A 19,255-nucleotide genomic window follows, 5' to 3' on the forward strand; every position below is an offset into this window, starting at 1 on the left:
ATTAACACTATCCTTTTTTGAAACATTTTCTTACTATATACACGATACGAATTACAGGAACACTGGAAGTACCAGCATTACATAAAACACAAGCCAGACATACACGAACAAGTACTCAGGATAATATGGCAGAGCACGTGCAGACAAACATTCAACACCATACAGACACAGAAGAAACGAAAGAGATTATTACAACGTTTAGGTCAACACCCGATGGTACTGATAATATAGCAATAGTTGAGAGAAAGACGACAATTAGGAGTAAGGGTGAAGAAGATAGTGGTAGTGTTGTTATACAAGAGATTTTAGATGAAATCATGCCTTCTGTTGAACATAAAGCGACGGCTTATGATATAACTGAAATTGATATCCAAGAAGGAAATGATGAGAAACCCGAAATGACAGTAACCGTCGAAGAATTAGAGGCACCGGAAGAAACTATGCCTGAAAAACCAACGTTTGTTGTCGAGGAATTGCCTGAAGAAGTTCAGGAATCTGTAGTAACTGTTGACGGCAAGAGAAAGAAGAAAGTGATTAAGAAACGGGTGATTAAGAAGGTTGAAGATGGCAAAGAAGAGAAAACCGAAATAGTAACTGTCGAAGAAGAGGGCAAGAAACCCGAAACGACAGTAACCGTCGAAGAATTACAAGCACCAGCAGAAACTGTGCCTGAAAAACCAACGTTTGTTGTCGAGGAATTGCCTGAAGAAGTTCAGGAATCTGTAGTAACTGTTGACGGCAAGAGAAAGAAGAAAGTGATCAAGAAACGGGTGATTAAAAAGGTTAAAGATGGCAAAGAAGAGAAAACCGAAATAGTAACTGTCGAAGAAGAGGGCAAGAAACCCGAAACGACAGTAACCGTCGAAGAATTACAAGCACCAGAAGAAACTGTGCCTGAAAAACCAACGTTTGTTGTCGAGGAATTGCCTGAAGAAGTTCAGGAATCTGTAGTAACTGTTGACGGCAAGAGAAAGAAGAAAGTGATCAAGAAACGGGTGATTAAAAAGGTTAAAGATGGCAAAGAAGAGAAAACCGAAATAGTAACTGTCGAAGAAGAGGGCAAGAAACCCGAAATGACAGTAACCGTCGAAGAATTAGAGGCACCGGAAGAAACTATGCCTGAAAAACCAACGTTTGTTGTCGAGGAATTGCCTGAAGAAGTTCAGGAATCTGTAGTAACTGTTGACGGCAAGAGAAAGAAGAAAGTGATTAAGAAACGGGTGATTAAGAAGGTTGAAGATGGCAAAGAAGAGAAAACCGAAATAGTAACTGTCGAAGAAGAGGGCAAGAAACCCGAAACGACAGTAACCGTCGAAGAATTACAAGCACCAGCAGAAACTGTGCCTGAAAAACCAACGTTTGTTGTCGAGGAATTGCCTGAAGAAGTTCAGGAATCTGTAGTAACTGTTGACGGCAAGAGAAAGAAGAAAGTGATCAAGAAACGGGTGATTAAAAAGGTTAAAGATGGCAAAGAAGAGAAAACCGAAATAGTAACTGTCGAAGAAGAGGGCAAGAAACCCGAAATGACAGTAACCGTCGAAGAATTAGAGGCACCGGAAGAAACTATGCCTGAGAAACCAACGTTTGTTGTCGAGGAATTGCCTGAAGAAGTTCAGGAATCTGTAGTAACTGTTGACGGCAAGAGAAAGAAGAAAGTGATTAAGAAACGGGTGATTAAGAAGGTTGAAGATGGCAAAGAAGAGAAAACCGAAATAGTAACTGTCGAAGAAGAGGGCAAGAAACCCGAAACGACAGTAACCGTCGAAGAATTACAAGCACCAGCAGAAACTGTGCCTGAAAAACCAACGTTTGTTGTCGAGGAATTGCCTGAAGAAGTTCAGGAATCTGTAGTAACTGTTGACGGCAAAAGAAAGAAGAAAGTGATCAAGAAACGGGTGATTAAAAAGGTTAAAGATGGCAAAGAAGAGAAAACCGAAATAGTAACTGTCGAAGAAGAGGGCAAGAAACCCGAAACGACAGTAACCGTCGAAGAATTACAAGCACCAGAAGAAACTGTGCCTGAAAAACCAACGTTTGTTGTCGAGGAATTGCCTGAAGAAGTTCAGGAATCTGTAGTAACTGTTGACGGCAAAAGAAAGAAGAAGGTGATCAAGAAACGGGTGATTAAAAAGGTTAAAGATGGCAAAGAAGAGAAAACCGAAATAGTTACTGTAGAAGAAGAGGGCAAGAAACCCGAAACGACAGTAACCGTCGAAGAATTACAAGCACCAGAAGAAACTGTGCCTGACAAACCAACGTTTGTTGTCGAGGAATTGCCTGAAGAAGTTCAGGAATCTGTAGTAACTGTTGACGGCAAAAGAAAGAAGAAAGTGATCAAGAAACGGGTGATTAAAAAGGTTAAAGATGGCAAAGAAGAGAAAACCGAAATAGTAACTGTCGAAGAAGAGGGCAAGAAACCCGAAACGACAGTAACCGTCGAAGAATTACAAGCACCAGAAGAAACTGTGCCTGAAAAACCAACGTTTGTTGTCGAGGAATTGCCTGAAGAAGTTCAGGAATCTGTAGTAACTATTGACGGCAAAAGAAAGAAGAAAGTGATCAAGAAACGGGTGATTAAAAAGGTTAAAGATGGCAAAGAAGAGAAAACCGAAATAGTAACTGTGGAAGAAGAGGGCAAGAAACCCGAAACGACAGTAACCGTCGAAGAATTACAGGCACCGGAAGAAACTGTGCCTGAAAAACCAACGTTTGTTGTCGAGGAATTGCCTGAAGAAGTTCAGGAATCTGTAGTAACCGTTGACGGCAGGAGAAAGAAGAAAGTGATCAAGAAACGGGTGATTAAAAAGGTTAAAGATGGCAAAGAAGAGAAAACCGAAATAGTTACTGTAGAAGAAGAGGGCGAGAAACCCGAAACGACAGTACCCGTCGAAGAATTACAGGCACCGGAAGAGACTGTGCCTGAAAAACCAACTTTTGTTGTCGAGGAACTGCCTGAAGAAGTTCAGGAATCTGTAGTAACCGTTGACGGCAAGAGAAAAAAGAAAGTGATTAAGAAACGGGTGATTAAAAAAATTAAAGATGGCAAAGAAGAGAAAACAGAAATAGTAACTGTCGAAGAAGAGGGCAAGAAACCCGAAACGACAGTAACCGTCGAAGAATTACAAGCACCAGAAGAAACTGTTCCTGAAAAACCAACGTTTGTTGTCGAGGAATTGCCTGAAGAAGTTCAGGAATCTGTAGTAACTGTTGACGGCAAGAGAAAGAAGAAAGTGATTAAGAAACGGGTGATTAAGAAGGTTGAAGATGGCAAAGAAGAGAAAACCGAAATAGTAACTGTCGAAGAAGAGGGCAAGAAACCCGAAACGACGGTAACCGTCGAAGAATTACAAGCACCAGCAGAAACTGTGCCTGAAAAACCAACGTTTGTTGTCGAGGAATTGCCTGAAGAAGTTCAGGAATCTGTAGTAACTGTTGACGGCAAGAGAAAGAAGAAAGTGATCAAGAAACGGGTGATTAAAAAGGTTAAAGATGGCAAAGAAGAGAAAACCGAAATAGTAACTGTCGAAGAAGAGGGCAAGAAACCCGAAACGACAGTAACCGTCGAAGAATTACAAGCACCAGAAGAAACTGTGCCTGAAAAACCAACGTTTGTTGTCGAGGAATTGCCTGAAGAAGTTCAGGAATCTGTAGTAACTGTTGACGGCAAAAGAAAGAAGAAAGTGATCAAGAAACGGGTGATTAAAAAGGTTAAAGATGGCAAAGAAGAGAAAACCGAAATAGTAACTGTCGAAGAAGAGGGCAAGAGACCCGAAACGACAGTAACCGTCGAAGAATTACAAGCACCAGAAGAAACTGTGCCTGAAAAACCAACGTTTGTTGTCGAGGAATTGCCTGAAGAAGTTCAGGAATCTGTAGTAACTATTGACGGCAAAAGAAAGAAGAAAGTGATCAAGAAACGGGTGATTAAAAAGGTTAAAGATGGCAAAGAAGAGAAAACCGAAATAGTAACTGTCGAAGAAGAGGGCAAGAGACCCGAAACGACAGTAACCGTCGAAGAATTACAAGCACCAGAAGAAACTGTGCCTGACAAACCAACGTTTGTTGTCGAGGAATTGCCTGAAGAAGTTCAGGAATCTGTAGTAACTGTTGACGGCAAAAGAAAGAAGAAAGTGATCAAGAAACGGGTGATTAAAAAGGTTAAAGATGGCAAAGAAGAGAAAACCGAAATAGTAACTGTCGAAGAAGAGGGCAAGAGACCCGAAACGACAGTAACCGTCGAAGAATTACAAGCACCAGAAGAAACTGTGCCTGACAAACCAACGTTTGTTGTCGAGGAATTGCCTGAAGAAGTTCAGGAATCTGTAGTAACTGTTGACGGCAAAAGAAAGAAGAAAGTGATCAAGAAACGGGTGATTAAAAAGGTTAAAGATGGCAAAGAAGAGAAAACCGAAATAGTAACTGTCGAAGAAGAGGGCAAGAAACCCGAAACGACAGTAACCGTCGAAGAATTACAAGCACCAGAAGAAACTGTGCCTGAAAAACCAACGTTTGTTGTCGAGGAATTGCCTGAAGAAGTTCAGGAATCTGTAGTAACTGTTGACGGCAAAAGAAAGAAGAAAGTGATCAAGAAACGGGTGATTAAAAAGGTTAAAGATGGCAAAGAAGAGAAAACCGAAATAGTAACTGTCGAAGAAGAGGGCAAGAGACCCGAAACTACAGTAACCGTCGAAGAATTACAAGCACCAGAAGAAACTGTGCCTGACAAACCAACGTTTGTTGTCGAGGAATTGCCTGAAGAAGTTCAGGAATCTGTAGTAACTGTTGACGGCAAAAGAAAGAAGAAAGTGATCAAGAAACGGGTGATTAAAAAGGTTAAAGATGGCAAAGAAGAGAAAACCGAAATAGTAACTGTCGAAGAAGAGGGCAAGAGACCCGAAACGACAGTAACCGTCGAAGAATTACAAGCACCAGAAGAAACTGTGCCTGAAAAACCAACGTTTGTTGTCGAGGAATTGCCTGAAGAAGTTCAGGAATCTGTAGTAACTATTGACGGCAAAAGAAAGAAGAAAGTGATCAAGAAACGGGTGATTAAAAAGGTTAAAGATGGCAAAGAAGAGAAAACCGAAATAGTTACTGTAGAAGAAGAGGGCAAGAAACCCGAAACGACAGTAACCGTCGAAGAATTACAAGCACCGGAAGAAACTGTGCCTGAAAAACCAACGTTTGTTGTCGAGGAATTGCCTGAAGAAGTTCAGGAATCTGTAGTAACTGTTGACGGCAAGAGAAAAAAGAAAGTGATTAGGAAACGGGTGATTAAAAAGGTTAAAGATGGCAAAGAAGAGAAAACCGAAATAGTAACTGTCGAAGAAGAGGGCAAGAAACCCGAAACGACAGTAACCGTCGAAGAATTACAAGCACCAGAAGAAACTGTGCCTGAAAAACCAACGTTTGTTGTCGAGGAATTGCCTGAAGAAGTTCAGGAATCTGTAGTAACTGTTGACGGCAAGAGAAAAAAGAAAGTGATTAGGAAACGGGTGATTAAAAAGGTTAAAGATGGCAAAGAAGAGAAAACCGAAATAGTTACTGTAGAAGAAGAGGGCGAGAAACCCGAAACGACAGTAACCGTCGAAGAATTACAGGCACCGGAAGAGACTGTGCCTGAAAAACCAACGTTTGTTGTCGAGGAACTGCCTGAAGAAGTTCAGGAATCTGTAGTAACCGTTGACGGCAAGAGAAAAAAGAAAGTGATTAAGAAACGGGTGATTAAAAAAATTAAAGATGGCAAAGAAGAGAAAACAGAAATAGTAACTGTCGAAGAAGAGGGCAAGAAACCCGAAACGACAGTAACCGTCGAAGAATTACAGGCACCAGAAGAGACTGTGCCAGAAAAACCAACGTTTATTGTCGAGGAATTGCCTGAAGAAGTTCAGGAATCTGTAGTAACCGTTGACGGCAAGAGAAAAAAGAAAGTAATTAAGAAGCGGGTGATTAAAAAGGTTAAAGATGGCAAAGAAGAGAAAACCGAAATAGTAACTGTCGAAGAAGAGGGCAAGAAACCCGAAACGACAGTAACCGTCGAAGAATTACAAGCACCAGAAGAAACTATGCCTGAAAAACCAACGTTTGTTGTCGAGGAATTGCCTGAAGAAGTTCAGGAATCTGTAGTAACTGTTGACGGCAAGAGAAAAAAGAAAGTGATTAGGAAACGGGTGATTAAAAAGGTTAAAGATGGCAAAGAAGAGAAAACCGAAATAGTAACTGTCGAAGAAGAGGGCAAGAAACCCGAAACGACAGTAACCGTCGAAGAATTACAAGCACCAGAAGAAACTGTGCCTGAAAAACCAACGTTTGTTGTCGAGGAATTGCCTGAAGAAGTTCAGGAATCTGTAGTAACTGTTGACGGCAAAAGAAAAAAGAAAGTGATTAGGAAACGGGTGATTAAAAAGGTTAAAGATGGCAAAGAAGAGAAAACCGAAATAGTTACTGTAGAAGAAGAGGGCGAGAAACCCGAAACGACAGTAACCGTCGAAGAATTACAGGCACCGGAAGAGACTGTGCCTGAAAAACCAACGTTTGTTGTCGAGGAACTGCCTGAAGAAGTTCAGGAATCTGTAGTAACCGTTGACGGCAAGAGAAAAAAGAAAGTGATTAAGAAACGGGTGATTAAAAAAATTAAAGATGGCAAAGAAGAGAAAACAGAAATAGTAACTGTCGAAGAAGAGGGCAAGAAACCCGAAACGACAGTAACCGTCGAAGAATTACAGGCACCGGAAGAGACTGTGCCAGAAAAACCCACGTTTATTGTCGAGGAATTGCCTGAAGAAGTTCAGGAATCTGTAGTAACCGTTGACGGCAAGAGAAAAAAGAAAGTAATTAAGAAGCGGGTGATTAAAAAGGTTAAAGATGGCAAAGAAGAGAAAACCGAAATAGTAACTGTCGAAGAAGAGGGCAAGAAACCCGAAACGACAGTAACCGTCGAAGAATTACAAGCACCAGAAGAAACTATGCCTGAAAAACCAACGTTTGTTGTCGAGGAATTGCCTGAAGAAGTTCAGGAATCTGTAGTAACTGTTGACGGCAAGAGAAAAAAGAAAGTGATTAGGAAACGGGTGATTAAAAAGGTTAAAGATGGCAAAGAAGAGAAAACCGAAATAGTAACTGTCGAAGAAGAGGGCAAGAAACCCGAAACGACAGTAACCGTCGAAGAATTACAAGCACCAGAAGAAACTGTGCCTGAAAAACCAACGTTTGTTATCGAGGAATTGCCTGAAGAAGTTCAGGAATCTGTAGTAACTGTTGACGGCAAGAGAAAAAAGAAAGTGATTAAAAAGCGGGTGATTAAAAAGGTTAAAGATGGCAAAGAAGAGAAAACCGAAATAGTAACTGTGGAAGAAGAGGGCAAGAAACCCGAAACGACAGTAACCGTCGAAGAATTACAGGCACCGGAAGAGACTAAGCCAGAAAAACCCACGTTTATTGTCGAGGAATTGCCTGAAGAAGTTCAGGAATCTGTAGTAACCGTTGACGGCAAGAGAAAAAAGAAAGTGATTAAAAAGCGGGTGATTAAAAAGGTTAAAGATGGCAAAGAAGAGAAAACCGAAATAGTAACTGTGGAAGAAGAGGGCAAGAAACCTGAAACGACAGTAACCGTCGAAGAATTACAAGCACCGGAAGAGACTGTGCCAGAAAAACCCACGTTTATTGTCGAGGAACTGCCTGAAGAAGTTAAGGAATCTGTAGTAACTGTTGACGGCAAAAGAAAGAAGAAAGTGATCAAGAAACGGGTGATTAAAAAGGTTAAAGATGGCAAAGAAGAGAAAACCGAAATAGTAACTGTGGAAGAAGAGGGCAAGAAACCCGAAACGACAGTAACCGTCGAAGAATTACAGGCACCGGAAGAGACCGTGCCTGAAAAACCCACGTTTGTTATCGAGGAATTGCCTGAAGAAGTTCAGGAATCTGTAGTAACTGTTGACGGCAAAAGAAAGAAGAAAGTGATCAAGAAACGGGTGATTAAAAAGGTTAAAGATGGCAAAGAAGAGAAAACCGAAATAGTAACTGTGGAAGAAGAGGGCAAGAAACCCGAAACGACAGTAACCGTCGAAGAATTACAAGCACCGGAAGAGACTGTGCCAGAAAAACCCACGTTTATTGTCGAGGAACTGCCTGAAGAAGTTAAGGAATCTGTAGTAACTGTTGACGGCAAAAGAAAGAAGAAAGTGATCAAGAAACGGGTGATTAAAAAGGTTAAAGATGGCAAAGAAGAGAAAACCGAAATAGTAACTGTGGAAGAAGAGGGCAAGAAACCCGAAACGACAGTAACCGTCGAAGAATTACAGGCACCGGAAGAGACCGTGCCTGAAAAACCCACGTTTGTTATCGAGGAATTGCCTGAAGAAGTTCAGGAATCTGTAGTAACTGTTGACGGCAAGAGAAAAAAGAAAGTGATTAAAAAGCGGGTGATTAAAAAGGTTAAAGATGGCAAAGAAGAGAAAACCGAAATAGTAACTGTGGAAGAAGAGGGCAAGAAACCCGAAACGACAGTAACCGTCGAAGAATTACAAGCACCGGAAGAGACTGTGCCAGAAAAACCCACGTTTATTGTCGAGGAACTGCCTGAAGAAGTTAAGGAATCTGTAGTAACTGTTGACGGCAAAAGAAAGAAGAAAGTGATCAAGAAACGGGTGATTAAAAAGGTTAAAGATGGCAAAGAAGAGAAAACCGAAATAGTAACTGTGGAAGAAGAGGGCAAGAAACCCGAAACGACAGTAACCGTCGAAGAATTACAGGCACCGGAAGAGACCGTGCCTGAAAAACCCACGTTTATTGTCGAGGAATTGCCTGAAGAAGTTCAGGAATCTGTAGTAATTGTTGACGGCAAAAGAAAGAAGAAAGTGATCAAGAAACGGGTGATTAAAAAGGTTAAAGATGGCAAAGAAGAGAAAACTGAAATAGTTACTGTAGAAGAAGAGGGAAAGAAACCCGAAACGACAGTAACCGTCGAAGAATTACAGGCACCGGAAGAGACAGTGCCTGAAAAACCAACGTTTGTTGTCGAAGAATTGCCTGAAGAAGTTCAGGAATCTGTAGTAACTGTTGACGGCAAGAGAAAGAAGAAAGTGATTAAGAAACGGGTGATTAAAAAGGTTAAAGATGGCAAAGAAGAGAAAACCGAAATAGTAACTGTCGAAGAAGAGGGCAAGAAACCCGAAACGACAGTAACCGTCGAAGAATTACAAGCACCAGAAGAAACTGTGCCTGAAAAACCAACGTTTGTTGTCAAGGAACTGCCTGAAGAAGTTCAGGAATCTGTAGTAACTGTTGACGGCAAGAAAAAGAAGAAAGTGATTAGGAAACGGGTGATTAAAATGGTTAAAGATGGCAAAGAAGAGAAAACCGAAATAGTAACTGTGGAAGAAGAGGGCAAGAAACCCGAAACGACAGTAACCGTCGAAGAATTACAAGCACCGAAAGAGACTATGCCAGAAAAACCAACGTTAGTTGTCGAGGAATTGCCTGAAGAAGTTCAGGAATCTGTAGTAACTGTTGACGGCAAGAAAAAGAAGAAAGTGATTAGGAAACGGGTGATTAAAAAGGTTAAAGATGGCAACGAAGAGAAAACCGAAATAGTTACTGTGGAAGAAGAAGGTAAAAAACCTGAGACAACGGTAACTATGGAGGAGCTAGAATTACCGGATAAGATAATGTCAAAACAATCCAAATGTATAATTAAGGAATTGCCTGTTGAAATACAAACTCTAGATTCGATAACTAAAGATGGAAAGAAAAAGAAGAAAACCATTAAAAAACGAAAAATTAATAAGCAACTAGGTGCAAAAATGGAGATCACTGAAATTTTGACAGTAGAAGAAGAAGGAAAAAGGCCGAAAACAATCGTTAACGTAGAAGTTATCGATATATCCGATAAATGTGTTGAAGACGAAGAACCGTACCAGATTATCGAAGAACTTCCTGAGGAAGTTGATATCATCGATATCGTTGATATAGATGGCAAGAAGAGGAAAAGAACAATAAGGAAACGTACTCTATTGAAGGAACAAGATGGTAAAACAGAAAAAACGGAAATTGCAACTGTTGAAGAAGAAGGAAGGAAGCCAGAAATAAGAGTGACTGTAGAAGAGTTAGGAGCTCTCGAAACAAAATACTTATTCGTTCCTAGTTTACATGAAGATAAAAGTGATTTCACAGATGAAGAGATACTTAATATTTTGAAGATAGAAATGATTAAGAAGTATTTGGGACATCCATTACCTCAAATGCCGACAGAATTAAACGTCTCGTTGGGAAAGTGTACGGTTGTGTTCGAATATCCTGAAGTCACAAATACAAGGACATTGGAAAACGGAAAGGAGGAGATTATCAAGCAGAGAGTATTGAAAAAGAAGTTTGGTCGTAAACAAGAAGTGATAAACATATATTCGCAGCAACAAACTGATAATATACCTGAAATGACTGTTGAAATTCTCGAATTACCTCAAACCGAAGAAACTCAACACCCAAGTGCCGCTCTTATAGAACTTCCCGAAGATATCACGATCATAGAGGCTAAACCTCAAGGAAAAAAACCGTATAAGAGAACAATTACCAAAAGAAAACTGCTCAAGAAGATTGGACCGCGAATAGAGGCAACAGAAATAATAACTATTCAAGAAGGCAATCAGTTGCCGCAAAAAACAGTGAAAGTCTATGAGTATACTGTTGATGATAGTGACATATCTGAAGATACGAAAGTTGGTGAGAAGAAGGGGAACAAACGTATTATGAAAAAACAGAAAGAAAGAAAACAAGAAATGACCGAAATTGTTACTGTCGAAGAAGAAGGCAAGAAACCAGAAACAACAGATACTGTGGAGGAACTCGAGGCTCCTGAAGAGGCAGTGCCTGAACAACCAACTTACGTTGTTGAAGAACTTCCAGAGGAAGTACAAGTCACAGAAGTGGTAACCAAAGAAGGCGACAAGAAAAAGAAGGTCATAAAGAAACGCGTCATCAAAAAACAGAAAGACGGAAAACAAGAAAAGACCGAAATTGTTACTGTCGAAGAAGAAGGCAGGAAACCAGAGACAACAGTCACTGTGGAGGAACTCGAGGCTCCTGAAGAGACTACGCCTGAACAATCAACTTTCGTTGTTGAAGAGCTTCCAGAAGAAGTACAAGTCACAGAAGTGGTGACTAAAGAAGGAGATAAGAAAAAGAAGGTCATAAAGAAACGCGTCATCAAAAAACAGAAAGACGGAAAACAAGAAAAGACCGAAATTGTTACAGTCGAAGAAGAAGGTAAAAAACCAGAGACAACAGTTACTGTGGAAGAGCTCGAGGCTCCCGAAGAGACAGTGCCTGAACAACCAACTTACGTTGTTGAAGAACTTCCAGAGGAAGTACAAGTCACAGAAGTGGTGACTAAAGAAGGAGATAAGAAGAAAAAGGTTATCAAGAAACGCGTCATCAAAAAACAGAAAGACGGAAAACAAGAAAAGACCGAAATTGTTACTGTCGAAGAAGAAGGCAAAAAACCAGAGACAACAGTTACTGTGGAAGAGCTCGAGGCTCCCGAAGAGACAGTGCCTGAACAACCAACTTACGTTGTTGAAGAACTTCCAGAGGAAGTACAAGTCACAGAAGTGGTGACTAAAGAAGGAGATAAGAAAAAGAAGGTCATAAAGAAACGCGTCATCAAAAAACAGAAAGACGGAAAACAAGAAAAGACCGAAATTGTTACTGTCGAAGAAGAAGGTAAAAAACCAGAGACAACAGTTACTGTGGAAGAGCTCGAGGCTCCCGAAGAGACAGTGCCTGAACAACCAACTTACGTTGTTGAAGAACTTCCAGAGGAAGTACAAGTCACAGAAGTGGTGACTAAAGAAGGAGATAAGAAAAAGAAGGTCATAAAGAAACGCGTCATCAAAAAACAGAAAGACGGAAAACAAGAAAAGACCGAAATTGTTACTGTCGAAGAAGAAGGTAAAAAACCAGAGACAACAGTTACTGTGGAAGAGCTCGAGGCTCCCGAAGAGACAGTGCCTGAACAACCAACTTACGTTGTTGAAGAACTTCCAGAGGAAGTACAAGTCACAGAAGTGGTGACTAAAGAAGGAGATAAGAAGAAAAAGGTTATCAAGAAACGCGTCATCAAAAAACAGAAAGACGGAAAACAAGAAAAGACCGAAATTGTTACTGTCGAAGAAGAAGGCAAAAAACCAGAGACAACAGTTACTGTGGAAGAGCTCGAGGCTCCCGAAGAGACAGTGCCTGAACAACCAACTTACGTTGTTGAAGAACTTCCAGAGGAAGTACAAGTCACAGAAGTAGTAACCAAAGAAGGCGACAAGAAAAAGAAGGTCATAAAGAAACGCGTCATCAAAAAACAGAAAGACGGAAAACAAGAAAAGACCGAAATTGTTACTGTCGAAGAAGAAGGCAAAATACCAGAGACAACAGTTACTGTGGAAGAGCTCGAAGCTCCTGAAGAGGCAGTGCCTGAACAACCAACTTACGTTGTTGAAGAACTTCCAGAGGAAGTACAAGTCACAGAAGTGGTAACCAAAGAAGGCGACAAGAAAAAGAAGGTCATAAAGAAACGCGTCATCAAAAAACAGAAAGACGGAAAACAAGAAAAGACAGAAATTGTTACTGTCGAAGAAGAAGGCAAAAGACCAGAGACAACAGTTACTGTGGAAGAGCTCGAGGCTCCCGAAGAGACAGTGCCTGAACAACCAACTTACGTTGTTGAAGAACTTCCAGAGGAAGTACAAGTCACAGAAGTGGTAACCAAAGAAGGCGACAAGAAAAAGAAGGTCATAAAGAAACGCGTCATCAAAAAACAGAGAGACGGAAAACAAGAAAAGACAGAAATTGTTACTGTCGAAGAAGAAGGCAAGAAACCAGAGACAACAGTTACTGTGGAAGAGCTCGAGGCTCCCGAAGAGACAGTGCCTGAACAACCAACTTACGTTGTTGAAGAACTTCCAGAGGAAGTACAAGTCACAGAAGTGGTAACCAAAGAAGGCGACAAGAAAAAGAAGGTCATAAAGAAACGCGTCATCAAAAAACAGAAAGACGGAAAACAAGAAAAGACTGAAATTGTTACTGTCGAAGAAGAAGGCAAAAGACCAGAGACAACAGTTACTGTGGAAGAGCTCGAGGCTCCCGAAGAGACAGTGCCTGAACAACCAACTTACGTTGTTGAAGAACTTCCAGAGGAAGTACAAGTCACAGAAGTGGTAACCAAAGAAGGCGACAAGAAAAAGAAGGTCATAAAGAAACGCGTCATCAAAAAACAGAAAGACGGAAAACAAGAAAAGACCGAAATTGTTACTGTCGAAGAAGAAGGCAAAAGACCAGAGACAACAGTTACTGTGGAAGAGCTCGAGGCTCCCGAAGAGACAGTGCCTAAACAACCAACTTACGTTGTTGAAGAACTTCCAGAGGAAGTACAAGTCACAGAAGTGGTAACCAAAGAAGGCGACAAGAAAAAGAAGGTCATAAAGAAACGCGTCATCAAAAAACAGAAAGACGGAAAACAAGAAAAGACCGAAATTGTTACTGTCGAAGAAGAAGGCAAGAAACCGGAGACAACAGTTACTGTGGAAGAATCAGAATTAGAAGACACTGAGCAGCCTCAAATTAAGGCTACTACAGAAGATGACAAAAAAACTAAACTTAGAAAAGAAATGTCTGTTCTGATGCCGATACAACGCAAAGAAATAAAGCCACAGAAAGCGCAAGTGGTCGATAGCAAGGATATTCCTCTTTTTTCCAAAATCCAACTGCGAAAACCCAAATCCATCCAAAAGAAAGACGACAAAGTGAAACTTCCTAAATTTCTACTTAAAAGTAGAATCAAATTTGACGACTTTCCTCCATATCAAGAAAGGGAACAGCTACCACGGATATCCATTCTCGAACCTGTATACCGAGACAATGGAATTTTGTCTCGTAACGTGAGAGAAGCTGAAAAAATAAAGAAACCGAAAAGAAGGAAATTGAGAGACAAAGACTATGATGCAGCTGCATTGGAAAAACTGGATCTTGAAGTAGATAATTTGAAAAAGAGCGAACTTGAAAAATTAGATGATATGTATAAACAGGATCGAGTATCTAAGAAGAAACCATCACCAGATGATCAGCCTAGAAAACTTGTTATCAAAAAAGGAAAAATTCCACAATTAGAAGAAGAGCTGGAAGTAGTAAAATTGAAGCCAACTCCTAGTAAAAAAGTCGAGGATGATACCTATGAAGTAAAAGAAGAAAATATGCCTAGACCCCTTGAATCGAAAACTTTGAAAGGAGATGATGATACCAACAATCTTAGATTTGACTCAATGGAATTTGAAAGAGGAAAGAATGATGCAGGTGAACCAGATGTCAAGATTGATGACACACAAATAAAAGACCATATAGAGGAAGATCAACATAAGGTACCGAGGAAGAAAAAGATTAAAGGTAAACCAGAAACAGATGAAACAACCATCGATAAAGGAATTCCCAAACCTCGACACAAATCAGATGAAGATGACTTGTCGTTGAAATATAAACAAAAACCAAAACCAGATGAAATTCCCGAAAATATAGCACTTAAACCTTTCAAAAAAGGAGGAGCGACCGACATTATGAAACCCGAAGTTGTTGATGTGTTTCAGCCATCTCAATACGTGGTGGAATATATACCTGAAGATGAAATATTGGAAACTGTTACACCCGAAGGAATAAAACGGAAAATAATCATTAAAAAACGTATAGATAAAAAGCCGAGAGACAAAAAGCAAGAGAGAACTGATATCATTACTATAGAGGAGGAAGGTAAAGAACCAGAGAAGACAGTTACTGTGGAAGAGCTCGAGGCTCCTGAAGAAACAGTGCCTGAACAACAAACTTACGTTGTTGAAGAACTTCCAGAGGAAGTACAAGTCACAGAAGTGGTAACCAAAGAAGGCGACAAGAAAAAGAAGGTCATAAAGAAACGCGTCATCAAAAAACAGAAAGACGGAAAACAAGAAAAGACCGAAATTGTTACTGTCGAAGAAGAAGGCAAAAAACCAGAGACAACAGTTACTGTGGAAGAGCTCGAGGCTCCCGAAGAGACAGTGCCTGAACAACCAACTTACGTTGTTGAAGAACTTCCAGAGGAAGTACAAGTCACAGAAGTAGTAACCAAAGAAGGCGACAAGAAAAAGAAGGTCATAAAGAAACGCGTCATCAAAAAACAGAAAGACGGAAAACAAGAAAAGACCGAAATTGTTACTGTCGAAGAAGAAGGCAAAATACCAGAGACAACAGTTACTGTGGAAGAGCTCGAAGCTCCTGAAGAGGCAGTGCCTGAACAACCAACTTACGTTGTTGAAGAACTTCCAGAGGAAGTACAAGTCACAGAAGTAGTAACCAAAGAAGGCGACAAGAAAAAGAAGGTCATAAAGAAACGCGTCATCAAAAAACAGAAAGACGGAAAACAAGAAAAGACCGAAATTGTTACAGTCGAAGAAGAAGGTAAAAAACCAGAGACAACAGTTACTGTGGAAGAGCTCGAGGCTCCCGAAGAGACAGTGCCTGAACAACCAACTTACGTTGTTGAAGAACTTCCAGAGGAAGTACAAGTCACAGAAGTGGTAACCAAAGAAGGCGACAAGAAAAAGAAGGTCATAAAGAAACGCGTCATCAAAAAACAGAAAGACGGAAAACAAGAAAAGACCGAAATTGTTACAGTCGAAGAAGAAGGTAAAAAACCAGAGACAACAGTTACTGTGGAAGAGCTCGAGGCTCCCGAAGAGACAATGCCTGAACAACCAACTTACGTTGTTGAAGAACTTCCAGAGGAAGTACAAGTCACAGAAGTGGTAACCAAAGAAGGCGACAAGAAAAAGAAGGTCATAAAGAAACGCGTCATCAAAAAACAGAAAGACGGAAAACAAGAAAAGACCGAAATTGTTACTGTCGAAGAAGAAGGCAAAAAACCAGAGACAACAGTTACTGTGGAAGAGCTCGAGGCTCCCGAAGAGACAGTGCCTGAACAACCAACTTACGTTGTTGAAGAACTTCCAGAGGAAGTACAAGTCACAGAAGTAGTAACCAAAGAAGGCGACAAGAAAAAGAAGGTCATAAAGAAACGCGTCATCAAAAAACAGAAAGACGGAAAACAAGAAAAGACCGAAATTGTTACTGTCGAAGAAGAAGGCAAAATACCAGAGACAACAGTTACTGTGGAAGAGCTCGAAGCTCCTGAAGAGGCAGTGCCTGAACAACCAACTTACGTTGTTGAAGAACTTCCAGAGGAAGTACAAGTCACAGAAGTAGTAACCAAAGAAGGCGACAAGAAAAAGAAGGTCATAAAGAAACGCGTCATCAAAAAACAGAAAGACGGAAAACAAGAAAAGACCGAAATTGTTACAGTCGAAGAAGAAGGTAAAAAACCAGAGACAACAGTTACTGTGGAAGAGCTCGAGGCTCCCGAAGAGACAGTGCCTGAACAACCAACTTACGTTGTTGAAGAACTTCCAGAGGAAGTACAAGTCACAGAAGTGGTAACCAAAGAAGGCGACAAGAAAAAGAAGGTCATAAAGAAACGCGTCATCAAAAAACAGAAAGACGGAAAACAAGAAAAGACCGAAATTGTTACTGTCGAAGAAGAAGGCAAAAAACCAGAGACAACAGTTACTGTGGAAGAGCTCGAGGCTCCCGAAGAGACAGTGCCTGAACAACCAACTTACGTTGTTGAAGAACTTCCAGAGGAAGTACAAGTCACAGAAGTAGTAACCAAAGAAGGCGACAAGAAAAAGAAGGTCATAAAGAAACGCGTCATCAAAAAACAGAAAGACGGAAAACAAGAAAAGACCGAAATTGTTACTGTCGAAGAAGAAGGCAAAATACCAGAGACAACAGTTACTGTGGAAGAGCTCGAAGCTCCTGAAGAGGCAGTGCCTGAACAACCAACTTACGTTGTTGAAGAACTTCCAGAGGAAGTACAAGTCACAGAAGTGGTAACCAAAGAAGGCGACAAGAAAAAGAAGGTCATAAAGAAACGCGTCATCAAAAAACAGAAAGACGGAAAACAAGAAAAGACAGAAATTGTTACTGTCGAAGAAGAAGGCAAAAGACCAGAGACAACAGTTACTGTGGAAGAGCTCGAGGCTCCCGAAGAGACAGTGCCTAAACAACCAACTTACGTTGTTGAAGAACTTCCAGAGGAAGTACAAGTCACAGAAGTGGTAACCAAAGAAGGCGACAAGAAAAAGAAGGTCATAAAGAAACGCGTCATCAAAAAACAGAAAGACGGAAAACAAGAAAAGACCGAAATTGTTACTGTCGAAGAAGAAGGCAAAAGACCAGAGACAACAGTTACTGTGGAAGAGCTCGAGGCTCCCGAAGAGACAGTGCCTGAACAACCAACTTACGTTGTTGAAGAACTTCCAGAGGAAGTACAAGTCACAGAAGTGGTAACCAAAGAAGGCGACAAGAAAAAGAAGGTCATAAAGAAACGCGTCATCAAAAAACAGAAAGACGGAAAACAAGAAAAGACAGAAATTGTTACTGTCGAAGAAGAAGGCAAGAAACCAGAGACAACAGTTACTGTGGAAGAGCTCGAAGCTCCTGAAGAGGCAGTGCTTGAACAACCAACTTACGTTGTTGAAGAACTTCCAGAGGAAGTACAAGTCACAGAAGTGGTAACCAAAGAAGGCGACAAAAAGAAGAAGGTCATAAAGAAACGCGTCATCAAAAAACAGAAAGACGGAAAACAAGAAAAGACCGAAATTGTTACTGTCGAAGAAGAAGGCAAAAGACCAGAGACAACAGTTACTGTGGAAGAGCTCGAGGCTCCCGAAGAGACAGTGCCTGAACAACCAACTTACGTTGTTGAAGAACTTCCAGAGGAAGTACAAGTCACAGAAGTGGTAACCAAAGAAGGCGACAAGAAAAAGAAGGTCATAAAGAAACGCGTCATCAAAAAACAGAAAGACGGAAAACAAGAAAAGACAGAAATTGTTACTGTCGAAGAAGAAGGCAAGAAACCAGAGACAACAGTTACTGTGGAAGAGCTCGAAGCTCCTGAAGAGGCAGTGCTTGAACAACCAACTTACGTTGTTGAAGAACTTCCAGAGGAAGTACAAGTCACAGAAGTGGTAACCAAAGAAGGCGACAAAAAGAAGAAGGTCATAAAGAAACGCGTCATCAAAAAACAGAAAGACGGAAAACAAGAAAAGACCGAAATTGTTACTGTCGAAGAAGAAGGCAGGAAACCAGAGACAACAGTTACTGTGGAGGAACTCGAGGCTCCTGAAGAGACTACGCCTGAACAATCAGCTTTCGTTGTTGAAGAGCTTCCAGAGGAAGTACAAGTCACAGAAGTGGTAACCAAAGAAGGCGACAAAAAGAAGAAGGTCATAAAGAAACGCGTCATCAAAAAACAGAAAGACGGAAAACAGGAAAAGACAGAAATTGTTACTGTCGAAGAAGAAGGTAAAAAGCCAGTGACAACAGTTACTATAGAAGAACTGAAGGTTCCTGAAGAACCAGTCCAGCCAGAAAAAATTCTCTTCGTCCCTTCCTTACATGAAGCAAAAAGTGATTTCACTGATGAAGAGATATTGAATATTTTGAAAATAGAGTTGATTAAAAAGCATCTATCTCATCCTCTGCCTCAAATGCCTTTGGAACTCAACGTTACACTTGGAAAATGTGCAGTTGTGTTTGAATATCCCGAAGAAATCATCAAACGATATTCAGAAACCGGGGATGAAGAAATCATAAGAAAGAGACCTTTAAAGAAACCGAAAGGTCGGAAACAAGAAATAATAGAGATTTTTACCGAAGATAAAGATAATGAAGAATCTGTAAGATCTGTACAAATCACTGAAGCTCCTAAAAAGGAAGAATCACGTCATCCGATAGCTGCTCTCATTGAATTGCCTGAAGATATTAGTGTTATTGAAATCAGTACCGCGGGTAAGAAACCTTCGAAGAAAATAACAAAAAAGAGAACGTTATTGAAAAAACTAGGCCCCAAAATAGAAGCCACAGAAATCGTTACAGTTTTTGAAGAAAACAAAGAACCTCAACAAAACGTTTATATACATGAATACAACGAAGTCACTTCTCCATTGGAGCCTGAACTAATAATACCAGAAACTTTAACACCAAAAATCACACCACTCACTCCAAAACAAATTACTGAAGTTTACACATCTGAAAATACACAGGATGTAGGAGTAGGTAAGCTGACATTCAATTTTCATTTAAAAGAACAAATAGTGGTTTGATCAGAACTATTTACATGTTAAATAAG

The 19,255-nt window shown here is 40.5% G+C and overlaps 1 protein-coding gene across 2 annotated transcripts in view; it reads left to right on the forward strand.

The window, feature by feature from the left end:
• Positions 1-19,255, forward strand: part of LOC130441960 (titin) — a 159,229-nt gene that overhangs the window by 119,595 nt on the left and 20,379 nt on the right. For both annotated transcript variants that reach the window (XM_056775888.1, XM_056775887.1), the window contains one exon: positions 58-19,182. In XM_056775888.1, coding sequence (XP_056631866.1) covers positions 58-19,182 — 19,125 coding nt within the window. The remainder of the gene's footprint in view (positions 1-57; positions 19,183-19,255) is intronic.

This window comes from Diorhabda sublineata, chromosome 3 (genome assembly GCF_026230105.1).
Source record: "Diorhabda sublineata isolate icDioSubl1.1 chromosome 3, icDioSubl1.1, whole genome shotgun sequence".
NCBI classification, from domain to species: Eukaryota; Metazoa; Arthropoda; class Insecta; order Coleoptera; family Chrysomelidae; genus Diorhabda; species Diorhabda sublineata.